This window comes from Bombina bombina, chromosome 8 (assembly GCF_027579735.1).
Source record: "Bombina bombina isolate aBomBom1 chromosome 8, aBomBom1.pri, whole genome shotgun sequence".
In the NCBI taxonomy this organism is placed as follows: Eukaryota; Metazoa; Chordata; class Amphibia; order Anura; family Bombinatoridae; genus Bombina; species Bombina bombina.
In genome coordinates this window covers 230,461,405-230,486,517 of record NC_069506.1, presented here as the reverse complement: position 1 = coordinate 230,486,517, position 25,113 = coordinate 230,461,405, and the positions used below count along the sequence as shown (strand labels likewise).

At 37.8% G+C, this 25,113-nt stretch overlaps 1 protein-coding gene across 1 annotated transcript in view; it reads right to left on the bottom strand.

Moving 5' to 3' along the window:
- The window catches only part of LOC128639063 (transmembrane protease serine 3-like), a 62,103-nt gene that overhangs the window by 4,820 nt on the left and 32,170 nt on the right, over positions 1–25,113 (bottom strand). The window contains exons 8-12 of the mRNA XM_053691208.1: positions 22,795–22,838; positions 18,235–18,400; positions 17,396–17,565; positions 12,424–12,519; positions 11,809–11,951 (exon numbers count right to left, since the gene is read on the bottom strand). Of these exons, the coding sequence (XP_053547183.1) occupies positions 11,809–11,951; positions 12,424–12,519; positions 17,396–17,565; positions 18,235–18,400; positions 22,795–22,838 (619 nt within the window). The remainder of the gene's footprint in view (positions 1–11,808; positions 11,952–12,423; positions 12,520–17,395; positions 17,566–18,234; positions 18,401–22,794; positions 22,839–25,113) is intronic.

Sequence of the window (25,113 nt, the reverse complement as noted above, 5' to 3'; positions counted from 1 at the left end):
TAAGTGGTGTTACCTGGCGGCATATCACATCGGAGAACAGTGCTTATATCAGAATTTTAGATGGTCACAGAGATTTCCGTTTAAGCACTGGGACCATGTGAGGGTTTTTTTTTTGGCTTTGCGGATAACTCATAACAATTAAGGTCATTACATGTGAGTGCATGGGCATCTGTGTTTTATTTTTTGCTATTAAACAAGTTTACACAGTCGTTATCCCTTTTTCTTTATCAATGTATGAGGATATCCCTTTCACTACAAAACTTTAAGATTCAAGTAACAAGTGACGCTACTGGCTCAGAACAGTGAAAACAGCAGATGTGGAAACCCACTTCCTCTCCCCCCCAGCAGTAAACTTACCTCATAGGATTGAGGTTATTTCTTGTGAGTATTTTTGTTGAACTTTCATCGTTTGGGAATTTCATCTAGCAACATTTGAACTGTTTTGTTTCTTTGTCACTCTTACCTGTGATCTCTACTGTGATTTTTAGCAGGGACATATGTTACACTCTGTTTTTGTACTCAGAGTGTGTTTTTCTTTCATGTAATTAGCAAGAGTCCATGAGCTAGTGACGTATGGGATATACATTCCTACCAGGAGGGGCAAAGTTTACCAAACCTCAAAATGCCTATAAATACACCCCTCACCACACCCACAATTCAGTTCTACAAACTTTGCCTCCCATGGAGATGGTGAAGTAAGTTTGTGCTAGATTTCTACGTTGATATGCGCTTCGCAGCAGGCTGAGTATTGCCTATTTGAATACAATGGTCTTCCTCTAGGGGATCTATTTCATAGGTTCTCTGTTATCGGTCGTAGAGATTTCTTCTCCTACCGCCCTTTTCAGATCGACAATATACTCTTATATACCATTACCTCTACTGATTCTCGTTTCAGTACTGGTTTGGCTATCTACTATATGTAGATGAGTGTCTTGGGGTAAGTAAATCTTATTTCTATTTATGACACTCAAAGCTATGGTTGGGCACTTTATATGTAAAGTTCTAAATATATGTCTTAAACTTATATTTGCCATGATTCAGGATAATCAGTATTCCTTCTTTCAGACTGTCTGTTTCATTTTTTGGGAAAATGCATTTGAATAAATATTTTTTCTTACCTTGAAAATTTCAAATTTACTTTTTTCCTTGCGGGCTGTTAGGCTCGCGGGGGCAGAAAATGCTTCAATTTATTGCGGCATTTTTGGCGCGAACTTTTTTGACACAAAATTTCGTCATTTCCGGCGCCATAGTTGACGCCAGAAGTTTTCACGTGGTTGCGTCATTTTTTGACGCATGTGTGTTACAGACGTTTTTTTGCGCCAAAAAAGTGGGCGTAGTTTTTGGCGCCAAATAATGTGGGCGTAATTCTTGGCGCCAAAAAAAGTGGGCGTCATTTTTTTCACATTATTTCAGTCTCATTTTTTGTTGCTTCTGGTTGCTAGAGGCTTGTTTGTTCTGCATTTTTTCCCATTCCTGAAACTGTCATTTAAGGAATTTGATAAATTTTGCTTTATATGTTGTTTTTTCTATTACATATTGCAAGATGTCACAACCTGACCCTGGATCAGAATCTACTTCTGGAAAGACGCTGCCTGATGTTGGTTCTACCAAAGCTAAGTGCATTTGTTGTAAACTTTTGGTAACTGTTCCTCCGGCTGTAGTTTGTGTTAGTTGTCATGATAAACTTTCTAACGCAGATAATGTCTCCATTAGTAATAATCCATTACCTGTTGTTGTTCCTTCAACATCTAATGTTCAGGATGTTCCTGTTAATGTAAGAGAATTTGTTTCTAATTCTATTAGGAAGGCTCTGTCTGTTCCTCCTTCCAGTAAACGTAAAAGGTCTTTTAAAACTTCTCATATTTCAGATGAATTTTTAAATGACTGCCATCATTCTGACTTATCTATTTCTGATGAGGATCTCTCTGGTTCAGAAGATTCTGCCTCAGATATTGACACTGATAAATCTTCATATTTATTTAAGATGGAGTTTATTCGTTCTTTACTTAAAGAAGTGTTGATTGCATTAGATATGGAGGAGTCTAGTCCTCTTGATATTAAAACTAATAAGCGTTTAAATTCAGTTTTTAAACCTCATGTAGTTATTCCAGAAGTTTTTCCAGTTCCTGAAGCTATTTCAGAAGTAATTTCTAGGGAATGGAATAGTCTGGGTACTTCATTTACTCCTTCTCCAAGGTTTAAGAAATTGTACCCTTTGCCATCTGACAGATTAGAGTTTTGGGAGAGAATCCCCAAAGTTGATGGGGCTATCTCTACTCTTGTTAAACGTACTACTATTCCTACGGCAGATAGTACTTCGTTTAAGGATCCTTTAGATAGGAAGCTTGAATCATTTCTAAGGAAGGCTTATTTATGTTCAGGTAATCTTCTTAGGCCTGCTATTTCTTTGGCTGATGTTGCTGCAGCTTCCACTTTTTGGTTGGAGGCTTTAGCGCAACAAGTGTCAGACCATAATGCTTATAGCATTGTTAAACTTCTTCAACATGCTAATAACTTTGTTTGTGATGCCATTTTTGATATCATTAGAGTTGATGTCAGGTATATGTCTTTAGCTATTTTAGCTAGAAGAGCTTTATGGCTTAAATCTTGGAATGCAGATATGACTTCTAAGTCAACATTGCTTTCTCTTTCTTTCCAAGGTAATAAATTATTTGGTTCACAGTTGGATTCAATAATTTCAACTGTTACTGGGGGGAAGGGAGCCTTTTTGCCTCAGGACAAAACATCTAAAGGAAAATATAGGGCTGCTAATCGTTTTCGTTCCTTTCATCAGAATAAGGAACAAAAGTCTGACCCTTCCTCTAAAGGAACAGTTTCCGTTTGGAAACCTTCTCCAGTCTGGAATAAATCCAAGCCTTTTTGAAAGTCAAAACCAGCCCCTAAATCTGCATGAAGGTGCCGCCCTCATTCCTCATTACAATTTTTCAAAGATGTTTGGATCAATTCGATTCACAGTCTTTGGATTCAGAACATTGTTTCACAAGGGTACAGAATAGGTTTCAAGGTAAGGCCGCCTGTGAGAAGATTTTTTCTCTCACGCATCCCAGTAAACCCAGTAAAGGCTCAGGCGTTTCTGAAATGTGTTTCAGACCTAGAGTCAGCTGGAGTAATTATGCCAGTTCCAGTTCTGGAACAGGGTCTAGGGTTTTACTCAAATCTATTCATTGTACCAAAGAAGGAGAATTCCTTCAGACCAGTACTGGATCTAAAAATATTGAATCGTTATGTAAGAATACCAACATTCAAAATGGTGACTATAAGGACTATTCTGCCTTTTGTTCAGCAAGGGCATTATATGTCTACAATAGACTTACAGGATGCATATCTTCATATTCCAATTCATCCAGATCACTATCAGTTCCTGAGATTCTCTTTTCTAGACAAGCATTACCAGTTTGTTGCCCTTCCGTTTGGCCTAGCAACAGCTCCAAGGATCTTTTCCAAGGTTCTCGGTGCCCTTCTCTCTGTAATCAGAGAACAGGGTATTGCGGTATTTCCTTATTTGGACGATATCTTGGTACTTGCTCAGTCTTTACATTCTGCAGAATCTCATACGAATCAACTTGTGTTGTTTCTTCAAAGACATGGTTGGAGGATCAATTTACCAAAGAGTTCCTTGATTCCTCAGACAAGGGTAACCTTTTTGGGTTTCCAAATAGATTCAGTGTCCATGACTTTGTCTCTAACAGAAAAGAGACGTCTGAAATTAGTTTCAGCTTGTCGAAAACTTCAGTCTCAATCGTTCCCTTCGGTAGCTTTGTGCATGGAAATTCTAGGTCTCATGACTGCTGCATCGGACGCGATCCCTTTTGCTCGTTTTCACATGAGACCTCTTCAGCTGTGTATGCTGAACCAATGGTGCAGGGATTATACAAAGATATCACAATTAATATCCTTAAATCCCAATGTTCGATCTTCTCTGACTTGGTGGTTGGATCACCATCGTTTAATTCAAGGGGCTTCTTTTGTTCGTCCAACCTGGACTGTGATCTCAACAGATGCGAGTCTTTCAGGTTGGGGAGCTGTATGGGGATCTCTGACAGCGCAGGGGGTTTGGGAATCTCAGGAGGTGAGATTACCAATCAACATTTTGGAACTCCGTGCGATTTTCAGAGCTATTCAGTTTTGGCCTCTTCTGAAGAGAGAATCGTTTATTTGTTTTCAGACAAACAATGTCACAACCGTGGTGTATGTCAATCATCAAGGAGGGACTCACAGTCCTCAGGCTATGGAAGAAGTATCTCGGATACTTGTATGGGCGGAATCCAGCTCTTGTCTAATTTCTGCGGTTCACATCCCAGGTATAGACAATTGGGAAGCGGATTATCTCAGTCGCCAGACACTTCATCCGGGCGAATGGTCTCTTCATTCAGAGGTATTTCTTCAGATTGTTCAAATCTGGGGACTTCCAGAAATAGATCTGATGGCCTCTCATCTAAACAAGAAACTTCCCAGGTATCTGTCCAGATCCAGGGATCCTCAGGCGGAAGCAGTGGACGCGTTGTCGCTTCCTTGGAATTATCAACCTGCTTATATCTTTCCGCCTCTAGTTCTTCTTCCAAAAGTGATTTCCAAAATCCTAATGGAGCGTTCGTTTGTACTGCTGGTGGCTCCAGCATGGCCTCACAGGTTTTGGTATGCGGATCTCGTTCGGATGGCCAGTTGCCATCCTTGGACACTTCCGTTAAGGCCAAACCTTCTTTCTCAAGGTCCATTTTTCCATCAGGATCTCAAATCATTAAATTTGAAGGTATGGAGATTGAACGCTTGATTCTTAGTCATAGAGGTTTCTCTGACTCAGTGATTAATACTATGTTACAGGCTCGTAAATCTGTATCTAGGAAGATTTATTACCGAGTCTGGAAGACTTACATTTCTTGGTGTTCTTCTCATAAATTCTCTTGGCATTCTTTTAGAATTCCTAGAATTTTACAGTTTCTTCAGAATGGTTTGGATAAGGGTTTGTCTGCAAGTTCCTTGAAAGGACAAATCTCTGCTCTTTCTGTTCTTTTTCACAGAAAGATTGCTAAACTTCCTGATATTCATTGTTTTGTACAGGCTTTGGTTCGTATTAAGCCTGTCATTAAGTCAATCTCTCCTCCTTGGAGTCTTAATTTGGTTCTGAGGGCTTTACAGGCTCCTCCGTTTGAACCTATGCATTCTCTGGATATTAAATTACTTTCTTGGAAAGTTTTGTTCCTTTTGGCAATCTCTTCTGCTAGAAGAGTTTCTGAGTTATCTGCTCTTTCTTGTGAATCTCCTTTTCTGATTTTTCATCAGGATAAGGCGGTGTTGCGAACTTCATTTAAATTTTTACCTAAAGTTGTGAATTCTAACAACATTAGTAGAGAAATTGTTGTCCCTTCATTGTGTCCTAATCCTAAGAATTCTCTGGAAAGATCTTTACATTCTTTGGATGTGGTTAGAGCTTTGAAATATTATGTTGAAGCTACTAAAGATTTCAGAAAGACTTCTAGTCTATTTGTTATCTTTTCTGGTTCCAGGAAAGGTCAGAAGGCTTCTGCCATTTCTTTGGCATCTTGGTTAAAGTCTTTAATTCATCATGCTTATGTGGAGTCGGGTAAGTCCCCGCCTCAGAGGATTACGGCTCATTCTACTAGGTCAGTTTCTACTTCCTGGGCTTTTAGGAATGAAGCTTCTGTTGATCAGATTTGCAAAGCAGCAACTTGGTCTTCTTTGCATACTTTTACTAAATTCTACCATTTTGATGTTTTTTCTTCTTCTGAAGCAGTTTTTGGTAGAAAAATACTTCAGGCAGCTGTTTCAGTTTGATTCTTCTGCTTATAATTTCAGTTTTTTTCATTATAAGATTAAAACTTTTTGATTTGGGTTGTGGATTATTTTTTCAGCGGAATATGGCTGTCTTTATTTTTCCCTCCCTCTCTAGTGACTTTTGCGTGGAAGTTCCACATCTTGGGTATCTGCTATCCCATACGTCACTAGCTCATGGACTCTTGCTAATTACATGAAAGAAAACATAATTTATGTAAGAACTTACCTGATAAATTCATTTCTTTCATATTAGCAAGTCCATGAGGCCCACCCTTTTTTGTGGTGGTTATGATTTTTTTGTATAAAGCACAATTATTCCAATTCCTTATTTTTGATGCTTTCGCTCCTTTCTTATCATCCCACTTCTTGGCTATTCGTTAAACTGAATTGTGGGTGTGGTGAGGGGTGTATTTATAGGCATTTTGAGGTTTGGGAAACTTTGCCCCTCCTGGTAGTAGTGTATATCCCATACGTCACTAGCTCATGGACTCTTGCTAATATGAAAGAAATGAATTTATCAGGTAAGTTCTTACATAAATTATGTTTTTTTCTATTTCAGTTAGCGCAGGATTTGTACTTGTCATCTTGTTTTTGGATATATACACACATATATATATATATATATATATATATATATACACACACACACACACATTACACACACACACACACACACATTACACATACACATGTACACACACATCACACACACGTACACACACACGTACACACACACATGTGTACACACACACACACGTACACACACATGTACACACACACATGTACACATGTACACACAGACACACACACATGTACACACACACATGTACACACACACATGTACACACACACACAAACATTACACATGTACACACACACACATTACACACACACATGTACACATTACACACACATCACACACATTACACACCCACACATTACACACACACACACACACATGTACACAACATGTACACACACATATACACACATTACACACACATGTACACACACAACACACACATGTACTCACACACACACACACACACACGTACACACACACACATTGCACACACACATGTACTCACACACACACACATGTAAACACACACACACACATGTACACACACACACATACTCACACATACATGTACTCACACACATTATACACACATGTACACACACACATGTACACACATGTACACACACATTACACACACATGTACACACACATGTACTCACACACACTACACACACATGTACTCACACACACATGTACTCACACATGTACTCACACACACACATGTACACACACACACACACACATGTACACACACACACACATGTACACACACATTTTCAAATCAAAAGTAAACAATGAAGGAAATCTAGAATTTCAAATACATTTTGTTCATAGCATACTTTAGAAAGGCATAAATATATTAAAACACAAAAATAAGAACGTCTACAAAACAATTTTGGGATAGAAGGAGAGAAATTCAGGGAGAAATTAAGAGAAAAAAAATATTTGATATATAGTGCACTATCCTTTAAACCAAACAAACTGAGCAATGGAGTTCTAGTAAGAAATAAGTGCAATCAAATTTTTCTAGACATGGCTGTTTATTAGAATTCATCATTCATTTGTTAAGCAAAAGCTGAATATGGCCACAGTGGCATTCGGTTCTTTTTGGCACCGGATATATTAGTGTGACACACAGATCTGGATTTGCACATGTGCCAAAAAGAACCAAATTCCGAAAAAACTCCCATAATCTAACATACTGGGGTAAATTGAAACAGGGGTGTGTGCTGGCCATGTGAAAGTGTGTAACTAAATTGGGCATTTCCCTCAATTACTGAAAGCTCTGCTAACATTATGCATTGTAATTGGGCTAAAAACTGTTTAGAACTAGAATACAGGTAGCACAGGGCACCCAATGACATGGTAACACTTGTTTACTGGACAGGGCTTTTACACCAAAGAATGTAAGTCAGGTTAATATGTGTGATAATTACTGTTGGGCATTAATAATTTACATAATCTTATCAGGGCTGTTTATAGCCACTATAATTAGTGTTTTTTCAGGGGCTATCAGTGTCTGTAAGAAGGAATATAATCAATACCATGACATTGCTCTTTTATAAATGCGTCAACTCTGGCACTGAAACAAAGTATATCAATATTAATAATTTTATATCCTAGATAAAGTGAGTGAGACAGAGGTAACTGATATCACATTTACCATCCTGCACCAGGAAGGAGACATCAATTTCCACTTCTACTAAGCATGCTCAAAATATATCAAAATAAGCAACTTTCATAGCAGTGTTTTGCTGTAATTTTTGCTATAAGTTTTCAGCGTTAAATGGCAGACAGTTGCAGTAAAGTTGAAGTTGCAATAAAAAAAAAATTCTCAATTTACTTCAGATTTTTAGCACTTACTGTAACAGAGTGACCACAAAACTGAAAAATTTTAAGAAAATTATTTTACTCAATCAAAAGTTACAAGCACTTGAAAACCAGAGTTTGACATTATTCTGTCTGGTGAAGTTAAACTTGAGAGAAAAAAAGTGGTACGTCCAATACTAAAAATAGGAAGAAGCCTAGTTCCTCAGTAGAGCACTGCAACTTTATACACGTCTAGGAATAGTGGACTACAATGGTGGAACTTTCAGGGTTTAAAAGGTCACAGATGTGACCAGGCCCTAGAAGTCCATCCTTGGGGGTGTTGGCCAAGCAGGTATCACCAGGCCCTGGAGCACCGCCACGGGGGTGGGGGGGGGGGGTGGAGGGGAGTTGGTGCACCCTGGAGTTCCACCACTGCTGGGCAAGATTTTGTTCATGGTGTTGCCCCTCGAGGTCAGTAGAACACTGCTCAGTAATAGCACTAAATGTCTGTAAAAATCCCCCAGTGTCAAGAGCAGCTTGAAGGTGCAGTGTCAGGTATAGGCAGCACTTTGCACACTGTATGTAGGTGGTTCCCAATCCCATTACTGCACTTTCACGTCACGGCTCCTTGCACAGTCTGTTCCCAAATCTGGGTAGGCAGAGGTGGCATAGTTCCCGTATGCACCACCTGAGCAGTAAACTGGCCACTAGACATTCCTAGCATGGCCAGCTAGGAGGAGACTAGGTAGAATAATTTCCTGGAGAGCAAGGTAAGAGGCTGGGAACCAGTTGTGCTGAGACAGAGAGCCACACAGTGACAATGGCAGCAAAGTGCAGCCTGCACACAGCATGTCTGACAGCTCAGCACTCAGTGTTGAGACAGGGGGCACCTCTTGTAGGGACTTATTAGTGGAGGGGCACAGATAACAGCTGGGTCTCTATACCAAACACCAGCATTGCTCTGTGTCCAGTCATCCATCCCAAAGGGAGCATTCAGGGTTATTCCAGTTTTCCCTCATAATCCCCACCTGTGGACTTTGTTGCCCTATATATATTGTACCCAAGATGTGAATGTTACCTAATTGTAAAGATATACTTAATCTTAACTGGACAGTAAACACCTATTAAATACAAGACACGTCTGTTGTGTTGCTATAGAACAACATATAAGCCAAGTCTTAATATTTAAAAAAAAAAAAAAATAACATTCTTCTACTGCAATTATTTTTCAATAGCCAAACTCCACCCACCATTTACCTTATTTGGAGGAGCCAATCAGGGTTTTAGTCCACAGACAACAAGGCTATCCACGGTCATAACTACAAAACAATGTACTTTATTCTAAATGTGTTATCCATTTAGGGACAGATCTAGTCCTGACTCCTGAGAAGTCAGAAGGATGCATCTCAAGTTCTGATAGTTAAAAAAAAATAAAAAAATTTGCAGATTTTGATGTCATTTTGCAATAAAAAAAATGAGCAAAGAAAATTTATTGTAATTTTTAGCATTGCTAAATATTTTATATAAAAATCTCAAGGTGTTCACTGACCCTTTAAATGGAAACTTAAAGGGACAGTCTACACCCGAATATTTATTGTTTTAAAAGATAGATAGTCCCCTTATTAATACACTTTTACCTCTGTGATTACCTTGTATCTAATCCTCTGCAGACTGCCCCCTTATTTCTGGTCTTGTGACAGACTTGCATTTTAGCCAATCAGTGCTGGATTATAGGAACTCCACGTGCGTGAGCACAGTGCTATCTATATAAAACACATGAACTAACACCCTCTAGTGGTGAAAAACTGTCAAAATGCCCTGAGATGAGAGGCGGCCTTCAAGGGCTTAGAAATTAGCATATGAACCTCCTAGGTTTAGCTTTCAACTAAGAATACCAAGAGAACAAAGCAAAATTGGTGATAGATGTAAATTTGAAAATTGTTTAAAACTACATGCCCTATCTGAATAATTAATGTTTGTTTTGGACTAGACTGTCCCTTTAACACTAAACAGTTTCCATAAAGTAATGAGCACTCATTATTCAGAGTTAAATTACAGGAAAAGGGTACAAAATAAAAAATGAGTGTACTGCACAGTTCTGTTACTGCTAGACATGCATTTGTTTAGTTACAAATCAAATGATCCAAACTAATGAACCAGAGCGCCACTAATTTCTCTATATAGCTTAATAATACATTCAAACAATAAACATGAATATTATCAATATCAGTTTCTGTCAAATATTTCAATATCTTATCTTATATTTTGAACGCTGAGTCCCTTTTTCCTTTGTTTTGTTATGTATTATTCCTCACGGTGTATGCAGCTCCTTATTTGGGCACTGGTGCAGTGTCCATAAAAGTCACAAACTTAAAAGATCTGAAATACAGAGCATATAGAGCGCAAAGAACACCATCTAAGTGTAGTATTAGGTTAAAACCATTTGTTTTTAATATATAAACAAGATGCACTCACACAGACAAACCTCAAACATGTGAGGAATGATAAAAGTTTGAATTCAATCATCCCAAACAGCTCCTTTCTCTTATCTCCGATCTGTCAGTGATTCATGAGAGGATCACAAACCTCCGATGTTTCACTCTCACCTTTGCTAAATGTGACCCGCTAAGTGGCGCTATCAGCATCATCGTGTTAAGACCAGCGTGTCTGAGAGCCGGCTTTACAAGAAACACCAGGTAATGTTTGTGTGCGATTTGGTTATAAAGACTGATTATTCTTAGATGGTGTTCTTTGCGCTTTATATGCTCTGTATTTCAGATCTTTTAAGTTTGTGTTTAGTTACAAATGCATATTCTTAACGAAAACACAGATATTTGTTTCATTTTCAATAAACGAATATCTGAACAAATTTTAAAGAAAACAAATACATACTAACGACCTTTAAAAGGTAAAATACTTACCTATAGTGCCCTGGAGAGCTGCGCTAATCCTGAGCTTTCTTCACAGAACCCTTAATAGCGTGGCCCTGGGCTCAGTGAAGAAGGTTCGGAATTAGTGCGGCTCCCCCAACGGGCTATAGGTAAGTATAAGTCTGCAGGTGATCCTTTACTGCAGGTGAAAAAGTTAAATTTACATTTGTTTTAACAAAAATGAATTTATATCTTACAAAATATTCAGTTTTTGTTTAGTTTTACACAAAGCGAATACTGAATAGTGCAGCAAACAAATATTCAGAAAACTAAAATTTCAGAATATTAATTTTGAATGATTCGTCCTAAACGTATCACCTCCTGTTTCTCAACTTCTTACCCTTCTAGATTGTAAGTTCCCACGGGAATAGAGCCCTCAATTCCTCCTGTATGTGTTTGTAAATTTTGTCCTGTCTCTTACAAGTTTTATATCATTGTTTTATTTAAATGAATTGTACCCATGGATAGCGCTGCAGAATATGTTGGCGCTTCATAAATAAAGTATAATAATAATAATAATAAACTTCACTGCTGCACAAATCTAGTTACTAACCATAATTTACCATTTTATATTACAATTACAAAGTGCTTAATGTCCCTTTAACGCCAACAGGACACTACCACTTACTATCACTAATTAATGCTTTGGGGAGGTTTATTCTCATACTGCACCTGGCATGAATCCGATTTACCATCTAGGTACCCGGCACACAGCATGCGAGGGCTTATTAGTCCATGGTAGTATGAAGAGTGGTTGCACAGCTGACTATTGATCAGATGCACCTTAGCTTCTCTGAGGACAGGCGACAACTGCCCTAAGGATGGAAGAATAAAAAGGGATAAATAAAAACAATTAAATGAAGAACTGGAAAGGGGATCAGGACAGTGCAGTTAGGGTTTTGCTGCACTTTGGGGATTTGGGACAGTAAAGTTCAGTTTAAGTCCATGTAGAGTATTATTTAGTTTTGATATTCTGCTTTGAGTTTCATGGACCTAATAGCAGTTGTACAACAGCTTAATGACTTGCAAAGAGCATTGCTTATAAAGAGTGTTAACCATCACTATTACTTAGAAGCCGCCACACTGTTTGAGCTGCTCAACTAGTGTTTTGAGAATGATGGCTCGTTACTGACTACTAATAGAAACAGTCCTGCATCTTTGTTACACATGAGTCACTATCACTAGCAGGTCGCATAGGATCTAGGCCTTACCTGGAACTTATATGATTATGTTATTTTATTATCATTATATTTTATTTATCATTTAATGTTCTTGTTAGGTACGTACCACCTTCAGTCACATGACCCCATCCACTAATCCAGCAATTGCTTGTGACATGGAACTGCTGGTGTGATCTGGGCAGACAGATAGGCCTCAGGGTCTCTACAGGATATAAACAAAGGTCAGAGAAGTAACAAAAAGCTTGCAAGGATTATTAGTGATCCCATTTCCAATACATATGAAATCCCCTGCGAAAATATCAGATGAAAGATGTGTAATTTGTTCCTTTTTAAGGTCAATTGTTTATACTAGTAAAATGTATTAAATTACATAAGCAACAAAAAGGAAACTCAAATTAAATATAACCAACAAGAACCAGGTGTACTGTACCACAAGGTTTTGAAGGAATTTTTAACATGGGTTTTTAGGGATCTTTGTGAAGGCGAACAACGGCTAATTGATTTAATATTGAAAACATTTTGAAAGCAGATTCATAAAAGGTGTGCAATTCATTTCATGTCATTTTAACATCATTTTATAAGTATAGTTTTTGAAAACATCCAAAACTTAATAGCTGCCTATCATAAATGAAAACTCTGATCATTTTAATTTGAGTACAATCATAAATAGTTTTTTGTTTATTAACAAGTCAACTGAACATGCACAAAAAAGGGGGAAAAAATGTTATTTTCAATTACAAAATTTTTCTATATAAGGACATTATAGATAAAATTGAAATGTGCATGAGTACATTTGAATTTTGAATAAAAGCATATCTGTATTAGCAAAACTGTACTTATGCTCGGAGAGCTGCCGGTGATTGTATGATGCCACCAATAGCTGTCTGATCGGGTGGACTTTGAACTTGGTTGTACAGGGCACATGCATCATATATATCATTGACCCTGAAAGTTAGTTTAATCAGCTAAGGCCATGTATCTTTTTTGTACTTTAATGGTTTTATTCCCCTACATGAATACCTCTGTGTTATCTCTGTAATTTTAACTTTCCCTGTGTTTTTGCTTTTATGACCCTTAGCTCAAATGTTCATAGATATTCCCTCCCCATTCCTCTAAATGTTTGCAGCCCAATCTGACGCTAATTTATCTCTCTCCTTTAGCCTGATTTTTAAACATATCTACCCAAGCCTTGCAAGAAAATACAGAACTTATCTCAGCTGTGCCCCTGCTTTGCAAACAGGTAGATCCTGCAAGATAGTTTCCCTCCCACCCTGCCCCTCACCCCACCCACCCCAGGCTCATTTCTTCCTTTATAGATAGTCTCCCACACTTCTTTCATTCTCCTTAAATGACAGCTGCAACCACTGATCAGCACATCCTTCCTTCTACTTAACCCTATAGAATAAATACCCTCTCTTCCTACATATAGCTATATATCACACATCAATAGTGTATATACTTTTCATTTTTATTTTTTATCTACACACCTCATACCACTAACATGAATCCAAATATATCCATACTGTTATTCATGATAACCCTTTTCTCACTCCAATTTGGTTCACATAATAACCGCCATAAGCACACACCTCAAACTGGAAAACAAATTATCATACATCATGGCCTGCTCTGTTGCTGTAACTTATCTGCTGAGTGCTGGTGGAGGGTTATAAAAAATAACCCTCCTACCCCCACCTCACAAAATTATAAAGTATCACATTCACTACATGGCCAATCAAAAATTATTTCCAAATTCCTATTCCTTATGTTACTTGCCCTTGCAAATGACGTAGAGTCTAACCCTGGTCCCCTAACAAATTCCATTCCTAGCCTTCCAGCTAAGAAAGGCCTCTCCTTTGTGCACTGTAATATCTGCAGCTTACTACCGAAAATTGATGCACTGCAAGCTTGGTGTTTACAATACAAACCCAAAATCATTGTGATCTCTGAATCGTGGCTAACCGCAAAAATACCTGACTCTGCCATTGCAATACATGGATATTCATGCCATAGAAATGATAGAGCAAAGAGAGGAGGCGGCATTGTAATTTATGTTGACAATTCCACAAAGTTCACCCCCTTACAAAAATCTTGCTCTCCTGCCACCTTTGATTTCCTTTCTGGCAAAATTGAAATCCCATGCAGTAAATCAATAATTGTTGCAGGGATCTACCGCCCACCTAGCTCCCCTGTACATTCCCTTTCTGACATAGCACATCTCCTTAGTGAAACCATAGCTCAAAACCCAAAAAGTGAAATTTAGTTTTTTGGAGATTTTAATATTGATTGGCTGAATCTAAAAAATAATAGTTGTCGCTCACTGTTTAAATCTTTGCAGCTAACGCAATTAATCTCCTCCCCAACTCGCATAAACATCAAAAGCCATAATCACACCCTGCTTGACTGGATTCTCTCCACTTCTCCCAACCGAATCCAGGAGGCAGGTGTTCTTCCTAACAATTTCAGTGACCACTGCCTAGTGTACTGCGTGCGCAAAATAAAGGCAACTAAATCCTTTCCCAAGGTTAAAATCACCAGGTCCTTCAAAAAATGTAATCTTCAATCATTTCTAAATGACATTAAGAACCTCCCCTGGCACAGATTAAACCTAATCCCAGATCTAGATTCCGCAGTAGAATTCTTCCAGTCTGAACTCCTACAAGTTTGGAATATGCATGCCCCGCTGCGTAAGGTGAGAGTAAAAGGAACACACTTAAATTGGATCACAGCTGACCTCATTCAAATGTACCAGTTTCGGGATTCATTGTGGTCAAAGTTCAAGCATACAGGCTCTATGAACGATCACTGTGTATATAGACAATGGCGAAATATTTGCACTAAACAAACAAAATTGGCCAAGGCCCAATATTTCTGTGAAAATCTGAACAATAACATATCAAACCCTAGAAAGTTTTGGAAACTCATAAACAACTTACAAAATTCACCAATCCACTCCCAACCCCGCACTGTCAATGTGGACAACCAAACCCTGCAACTCCCCTTAGAAGTAGCAAATGCCTTTAATAGTTATTTTGTCGGATGCTCCACCACCCTGATTGACAAACTAATAAATGACGCGCATCCTGAAACTACAAATGTGGATCAGGCCCCACTAAATCAGCAAAGACCCAATATACAGAAGTTCAATTTTAGACCTGTACCCATCAATGTAATTAAGAAACACCTTAATAATCTAAAAATGAAAAATCAGTCTGGACCTGATCAAATCCCAGCAATGCTGTTGAAGATCAGTGCGCCGGCAATTGCTAAACCCATCACAACCCTAATTAACGAATCCTTGGTGTCTGGATACATACCCAAACTTTTGAAAACTGCAAGAGTAGTGCCTATCCATAAAAGTGGGGAGTTAACCTTGGTTTCTAATTATCGTCCCATATCTTTGCTCCCAGTATTGTCAAAAATCTTAGAAAAATGCGTCCATACGCAACTTTGTGAGTATTACCAACAATGTAACTATCTGACCCCTGAACAATCAGGTTTTCGCCCGAATCACTCCACTACAACTGCCCTCCTAAAAGTTTGCAACGACATCCAAACTGGCATGGAACAAGGAGACCTAACTGGAGCGATTTTCCTTGACTTTGCAAAGGCCTTTGACACAGTAGACCATGATATACTACTGCTCAAACTAAAAAACTCAGGTATTGGTGATCGTCCGCTAACCTGGTTTCGATCATATGTATCGGATCGATCACAATATGTCTCCATTTCTGACAGTGACTCCCTCCCTCTCCTGGTCACGTGTGGTGTTCCCCAAGGATCCATTCTCGGCCCCCTGCTATTCACATTATTTATAAATGATCTGCCTAATGTCTGCAAATCCTCAACTGTACACATGTACGCAGACAACACGGTAATCTATGTAAACAATTCCAATCTGCCGCAGCTTGAAGCAGTGCTCCAAGACCAATTCACAGAGGTAGAAAAGTGGATATCAAAAACAAACTCTTCCTAAACACTGACAAAACTGTCACAATGATCTTTGGAACAGGGCCTAAATTACACAAATTACAAAATTCCCATCTACGCATCAAAACAAAATCCAATTGCACGCTGACTGCAGTCCACTCTTTCAAATACTTGGGTATGTTGTTAGACCCCAATCTATCTTTTGGCCTCCACATAGAAAAACTTGCATCTAAACTTTATCCAAAACTATTTGCCCTGTACAGAAACAAATCTTGCCTCAGCCCTACAGTAAAGGAAAAGATTGTACAGCAAATGCTGATGCCTATCATGGATTACGGGGACGTAGTATATGCACCTGCACCGCAAACTCACCTTAATAAACTAAATACGTTATATAACTCATTCTGCCGCTTTGTGCTACAATGTAACTACAGGACCCACCATTGTGACATGCTAGAAGAACTAAACTGGCTGTTGCTGGAATCCAGACGCTCCCTCCATCTTTCTTGCCTTGTGTTTAAGAGCATTTCTGGGAAGCTCCCACCCTACCTGAGCAGAATGCTCTCCCCGGCTATTCCCACCTCCTATAACCTCCGATCCAATACCAGCACATTATTTAGCTTGCCTCAATACAAAAAGAAAGCAGCTCGATCCTCCTTTTCCTACAGAGCACCACAATTATGGAACAACCTCCCGCACACTTTCAAACCTTCCCCAAGCCTAATATCCTTTAAGAGATCACTCTCTACATATCTCAAAACAGAATGCATCTGTCATGGTTGATTAAATACCTGTTCTATGTTAATTTTTTTTTTTTTTTCATATATTGTGTATTATTATTGTTTTTTGTATTTTATTGTACCCTATGTTATCAATGCAATGTCTTGTGGACCCAGGACATACTTGAAAACGAGAGAAATCTCAATGTATCCTTCCTGGTAAAATATTTTATAAATAAATAAAATAAATAAACATTGATAGCTTTTACAGGAAACATTTTTGCTAATACTAGTAAATGGCAAATGTGCATCTATGCAAAACTGCACTTATGCACATTTTAACTTTGACTATTATGTCCTGTCCAGCCTTTGTCATTTGCTTTACGAAAACAGCACTATTCTTTGCCGACCAGTTACAGCTGCACGTACCAGAGAATGCCATAGGAAACGTGGTTTTGAGTAGAGCTACATCATAGTCATTGGTCGCAATATCATAGAGGCCATTGTAATAGATGCTCCGGATAGAGTGTGAGGCTGCCGGGTACAGAGTAGTAGACCCAGCATGGACTCTCCACCTTCCGACTGCTAGTAAGTTGGAGCTGGGAGTATACAAAAAAAAAATCAATACTGATTAAATCCTTAAAGGACCACTAAACACAAATTTTAAACTGCATGATTTTGAACCTTTATATCTGATAATAATTTTGCAATACAAACTGCAGCTTTATTTTGTCAAATGAGTATATTGTTTTATGTTTATTAATTTCACTGATTTCCCTGTCCCCCAGAACAAAATAATCCTTGCTAACCAATAACAAACTACTATTCAGATATAGCACAAACTCTGTTTGCACCTGTGCAGTTGAGAGAGACTGGGGAAAAACCTGCCATTATCTCTTACAATAAGGTGGTTTAGCACTGATTCAACTTAGTTACTATTGCAAAAAAATGTTTCTCCTATCATGATTGTTGATGCAATACTGATAGTCCAGCCTTCACAAATATGTAACTGCTGAGAATCTTAGGGAGGAGGGTGAAGTAAACAAAAACTCACATAAATTGAGTAAAAGTATTAACCCTAACCTCTCTGGAAAAAAAGTGAAACAAACACAGTTTTTAGATGTATTTTACAGCAATAGGCAGCAAAATAAATAATGAAAGTATATTGCAATAATGTTTCACTTGCAATAATGAAACACTTTATACGTTGTTGAAATGTTTAATGGTCTTTTAATGTCTTCAAGGGCGAAAAATATGCTGATACTCACAGCACAAAGCAATGGGCGGCACTCATCACCCACTGAGATGAGATTACAGAACCCCCACAAACATGACGTCCATCCCATTGCAAGCTGACCTGCCATGGCCAGCGACCCAGAGCAGATGGAGATCCTCCTACTACACGGTTACTCTCCACAGTGGCTCGCCCACAGTCTAAAAGAAGAAAACATAACAGGAAATGCAACCCACACTTCACTATATGCACAGAACCAGAAACGGGATTACATATAAAGACAAGAATTCAAGTGCTCAAAAAAATAAATAATTGTAACAAGGTTATCATATTCATATAATGTTATGTTTTTAATCCTCAATGTGAGTTTTAGGGTTTAATTTACAGAAATTGTAGTAGATCTGTAGAATAGTGCTAGTAAGAAATGGTTAAAAACATATACCAAGCTCTTGCAGAAGACATAGGTGCTTATATAATTGTGACTTATCTTCTGTCTAGTCCTACACTATCAAACTATGTTCTCTTTTAATATATATATGTGTGTGTGTGTGTATGTGTGTGTGTGTTATATATAAGTTGTTTTCAATTGTGATTATTCATTCATTTAAGTTATTGTGAAGATAAAAGCATAAGATTAAAATCCTCCATTTTATAAAAGTAAGAGCCATAAAATTATTTTGTAGACAATTAGTCAGCTAGATAAGTATCACCATTTGCTTTTCCTCAGATGGATTTTATATACATTGTTACCAATACACCAGAGAACTCTGTATAAAATATGCAAATCTCATACTTTTTTGCTGCCAGTATAGTGTTTAAGCACAGTGGATACCCTTATGTGATCAGAGCAGCAAAAACAAAACCAATTCTGGACAGCTGTTTCAAGCTCATTAACTTTCATCAGCAGAAGAGAGGTTTGATTTGCTGCTAAGTGAAGCTTAGTTTAAGGGCAAAAACAATATTCATTTAAGCTATGGCGGAGATAAAATTAAGAATTATTGTATAGACAATTAGCAAATCTAGGCAGGTTTTACAGAGTTGAATCAAATAAATTTGACTAGAAAGTATGCACCTTTATAGCACTTCTGTCTCCCCTTATATTAAGGACATCATTTTGCAAGGGGTAGAAACCTAGTTTTTGTTTAAAACATAGCTTTTATTTCTAAAATGAAAACAGATGTGTGAAATTAAAAACACAAATGAGATGCATTATCAAAATGCTGTTTCTGCACTACTGGTGATCAAATGATAACTATAAAGAAGTATCTGGTATGGTGTATCGGTACCTAATGAGCTAGTAATAGACTAACATTCAAAGGCCCTATCAAAGTTTGAAATATAGGAGCATTATAAAGCACTCATGGCCACTGGGAATCTCCGTGGCCGGACTTTTAGCCGACGGACACTTGGCCGACGGACACTTGGCCGACGGACATTTGGCCGAAACACAAGTGGCTGTCAGATAACAGTCCGGCCACGAGATAGATAGATTTGATAGATAGATAGATACATAGATTAGATAGATAGATCAATAGATGCAATAGATACATTTGATAGATACGATAGATAGATAGATTTGATAGATAAATAGATAGATTTGATAGATAGATAATTTCCCAGACAGAGAATTACAAAACGTGCAGCCTGGGACCCATGGTAAGGTTCCCAGAGGCAGTTGCGGCACCTGAGGCTCTGATTAGAACAGAGCACTCTGGAACGTATCTGCCCTCAGCCGAAATCGGAACATTCTTTAGCTTTCTGTCTGTCAGCCAAATGTCCGTCGGCCAAATGTCCGTCTGCCAAATGTCCTTCTGCCAAATGTCTTTCTGCATTTTGTCAGAGCACCGGGAATCTCTACACCTGTTATTAAATAACTGCACATCGATATGGACAGCTAGCATACAGAGGGTACTGTATTTAACCTTCTTGCCGGTTGGATCTAATATCAACCAGTATGGTGTGGATATTAACCGGTAAAGGGTTAATGAATAAATGTAGTTATTAGACAGTGTTGTCCAATTGTTATAAAATGATTTGCAATAGGTAAATTAGGCATGGGTCACCTAAAGATGGTAAGTGATAGTTATAAAGCCTATAAAACGTAGAAGGTTAATAAGTATATAAATCCATCTTTGATTAATCCACTATGGCCCTTGTTGTAAATTTGTAAATCAACCTTTTAATAATCCGATGTTGATACTCTGCCCCTCTGACAGTATTGTGTAGTATTGTGATTATCTACAGCTGGGTGGTCATAGCTTTGGCGTTAATTACAATTTAAGTTATGTAGGAATTTTATATGCAGTTAATGTGCAGCACTTCAGGTGCTGATGGACTAAATAAATAAGTCAATCTATAGTTACTTTGGTGTTACTATTATACATCACTCAAAATATTATCTGGTATTGTGAATGCCTACATATAAGCAGGCACTGACCCTGTAATTGTTCTGGTTGTTTTGTGTTAAAATACTGAAAATGGGGAAAAAAGAAGAAAGCCTTTGTTTACGTTTGCTCTATGCGGTAGATTGTTCCACCATAGATTGACTTATTAGATCACTGCCAGCATCACAAGAATATTACCCAGTATATTAAGGGGACATTAAACACTAAATAAATCATTGCTTAAATATTGTATGCAGAGGAAAGATAAGTTGTACATGTATTTTTAAAAATTATATTAGTTTAAATATTGAAAAAAATAATGGTAGATTATTAATGTCCATAAAGCAGTGGGTGCCGCCATATTGTAACTTAGGTTACCCTTTCTGCTGAGGCCAATTAGGAATGGTTATAAATAGCTTGCTAGAGTATGCAACCAATGACTGTGTGGAATATAGCTGTGTCTGCACTTCCATGTTTAACCTGAATTGGAAAGCCCACAAAATTCAGAACTAAAAAACAGGAAAGGAGAACAAAATAAATAATTAAAGTATATGCAAAGTTGTTTTACTAAATGTACATTATCTCACAAAAGTGAGTACACCCCTCACATCTTTGTAAATATTTTATTATATCTTTTCATGTGACAACACTGAAAAAATGACACTTTGCTACAATATAAAGTAGTGAGTGTACAGCCTGTATAACAGTGTACATTTTCTGTCCCCTCAAAATAACTCAACACACAGCCATTAATGTCTAAACCATTGGCAACAAAAGTGAGTACACCCCCAAGTGGAAATGTCCAAATTGTGCCTAAAGTGTCAATATTTTGTGTGGCCACCATTATTTTCCAGCACTGCCTTAACCCTCTTGGGCATGGAGTTCACCAGAGCTTCACAGGTTGCCACTGGAGTCCTCTTCCACGCCTTCATGATGACATCACAGAGCTGGTGGATGTTAGAGAACTTGCACTCCCCCACATTCTGTTTGAGGATGCCCCAGAGATGCTCAATAGGGTTTAGGTCTGGAGACATGCTTGGCCTGTCCTTCACCTTTACCCTCAGCTACTTTAGCATGGCAGTGGTCGTCTTGGAGGTGTGTTTGGGGTCGTTATCATGTTGGAATACTGCCATGCAGCCCAGTCTCCATGTCCTTAGTCTGCTTGTCTTCAGCAAACTGTTTGCAGGCTTTCTTGTGCATCATCTTTAGAAAAGGCTTCCTTCTGGGATGACAGCCATGCAGACCAATGTAATGCTGTGTTCGGGGTATGGCCTGAGCACTGACAGGCTGACCCCCTTCAACCTCTGCAGCAATGCTGGCAGCACTCATATGTCTAATTCCTAAAGAGAACCTCTGGATATGACGCTGAGCACATGCACTCAACTTTTTTTGGTTGACCATGGCGAGGCCTGTTCTGAGTGGAACCTGTCCTGTGAAACCTCTGTATGGTCTTGCCCACCATGCTGCAGGTCAGTTTCAGGGTCTTGACAATCTTCCTATAGCATAGGCCATCTTTATGTAGAGCAACAATTATTTTTTTCAGATCCCCAGAGAGTTCTTTGCCATGAGGTGCCATGTTGAACTTCCAGTGACCAGTATGAGAGAGTGTGAGAGCGATAACACCAAATGTAACTCACCTGCTCCCCATTCACACCTGAGACCTTGTAACACTAACGAGTCACATGACACCGGGAAGGGAAAATGGCTAATTGGGCCCAATTTGGACATTTCCACTTAGGGGTGTACTCACTTTTGTTGCCAACGGTTTAGACATTAATGGCTGTGTGTTGAGTTATTTTGAGGGGACAGCAAATTTACACTGTTATACAGGCTGTACACTCAATACTTTACATTGTAGCAAAGTGTCATTTCTTCAGTGTTGTGACATGAAAAGATATAATAAAATATTTACAAAAATGTGAGGGGTGTACTCACTTTTGTTGCCAACACTTTAGACATTAATAGCTGTGTGTTGAGTTATTTTGAGGGGACAGCAAATTTACACTGTTATACAGGTTGTACACTCACTACTTTATATTATAGCAAAGTGTCATTTCTTCAGTGTTGTCACATGAAAAGATATAATAAAATATTTACAGAAATGTAAGGGGTGTACTCACTTTTGTGAGATACTGTAATTAAATTATTTATATTAATATCTTGAGGTGTTTAATGTCCCTTTAAGGCTCTTCCAGATTGTAATTTCTCACCTGTGCATTGTAGTGATACTCCTTCCTGGGCAGGGCAGGTTTCTCTGCCAAGATAAAGAACATTACAATAAATATTATGCTGGTTCCCGGATTCATGAACAAATTCTTCTTGTAGACTTCTGTGTTTATGACCAATAAAATAAACATACATATAACATGGAAGGTGCAAGTACTATGTATATGAGTGATACAAATAAGAAACCTATAACGGTGCTAATATACAGACCAACTGGTGGTGATAAAGAAAATCTTTGTATACATTAATAGAGATTGTTGTTGCTACTATATGTTTTATTTACAAGTAGAATAGGATCTCTGTGAGCCCGTGCTTGTCTGCTTAGAGAATTCAGGTCTCCTCATTTTTAGCTATTACGGACAGTTTCTCTGGTTTCTGCTTGTGCCAATAAATATCTACTTGTTAACAAACCTGGCTGTGCAGCTGATGTCATTGCTCTACTTTGAAGCTGGAGGTAGAAGGATGCACAGAATAATTACTGGAATTAAAAAGTGCATAGGTTTTCCAGTCCATTACTTTAAAGGGACAGTCTACTTAAAAATTATTATTATTTTAAAATATAGATAATCCCTTTATCAGCTTTGCATAACAAACATTATTACATTAATATATTTATAACCTGTAAGTCTGCCGGTTTTTAAGCCCTGCAGGCCTCCTCTTATCTCTGGCTATTTACAAGTTTTAAAAAGCTAATAAATATCACTGACAGTGCTAGTGCCATATAGATAACATTGTGCTCACTCCTGTGGAGAATGATAATGGTTATATAAGAACCAGCATTGATTGGATAAAATGCAAGATTGTTAAAAGCACTGAAGTAAGGGGACAGTCTGCAGAGACTTAGACACAAGGTAAGCACAAAGGTAAACATTATATTAATATAACAGTGTTGGTTATGCAAAACTGGGGAATGGATAATAAAAGGGATTATCTATCTTTTTAAACAATAATAATTTTCAAGAAGACCGTCCCTTTAACCAACTTAAATTTAGAGGATATACATTTACTGCCCACCCAGTCTATCACAATATATGTATAATGTTAGTTTGAAAATATTAGTCGGACATGAAGGTGGATTGCAGTCCTGTCAGTCAGGCTATCAGGTGGGTTTAAAGGGACACTAAAGTCAAAATTACATTTTCATCATAGAGCATACAATTTTAAACCACATTCCACTTCTATGATCTAATTTGCTATATTTGTATCCTATAAGGTATAAACAGAGAAAAGGATTTTACTGACTTTTTATGATTAAACAATGTTGAAACTTATGTGTACTTATTAAAAGAGACAGGAAACCCCAAAATGTTCATTCATGATTTGGATAGAACATACACTTTTAAACAACTTTTGAATTGACTTCTATTATCAATTTGCTTCATTCTTTGTTATCGTTTGCTGAAGGAACAGCATTGCACTACTGGCAGCTAGATGAACATATCTAGTTAGCCAATCACAAGAGACAAATGTGTGCAGGCACCAATCAGCAGCTAGCTCCCATTCGTGTAGGATATTTGCGTATTTATTTTAAAAAAAGAATACCAAGAAAATGAAGGAGGCTTTGATTTTGGAGTGAGTTTATATATTATGATTTGGTGTGTTGCTGGATCCAAATGGATTCATTCCTTAACAAAGGATACTAAGACAATTAATAAATAATATAATAATAGAAGTTGGAAAGTTGTTTAAAATTGTATTCTCTGTCTGACTATGAAAGAAAAGTGAGGGGTTTCACGTTCCTTTAATACTGACAAATATGGCATTTTCAAATTCCAAGCCATCATGTGCTCAATTTTTAGCATTTTTTTTGCGTTTTTTACCACATAGCTGGGTTTAAAATCAAATTCCAATCTATATGAACACTGGTAAAGCAGGGTTTTTACAGTTATAAATTGCTTTTTTTAATTTATTTTTTTAATCATGACCGTCATTTTGCCAACTGCTCTTACCTAATATCAAACAGCATCAAATGCCTTATTGTTTATTCAAATTTATATACATGCAAATTACACTAAAACTCCTCAACTATATTATATATTTATAACACCTATAGTCTTTATGATTTCCTTATTTTAATACCCACTTCACTCCAGTAACACTAAATGAACATAAAACCCAAATGTTTTTATTTCATGTTTCAGATTTAAAAAAAAAAAGGATCAATTTTACTTTGTTCCATTGTATTCTGTGTTGAAGCGAATACCTTAGTAGGCAACTTGCACATGCCCTGATCTCTATATGGTAGCATTTTTGCAAGAAATCTTTTGAGCACTAGATGGCAGCATTGTTTGCACAAAGTATAA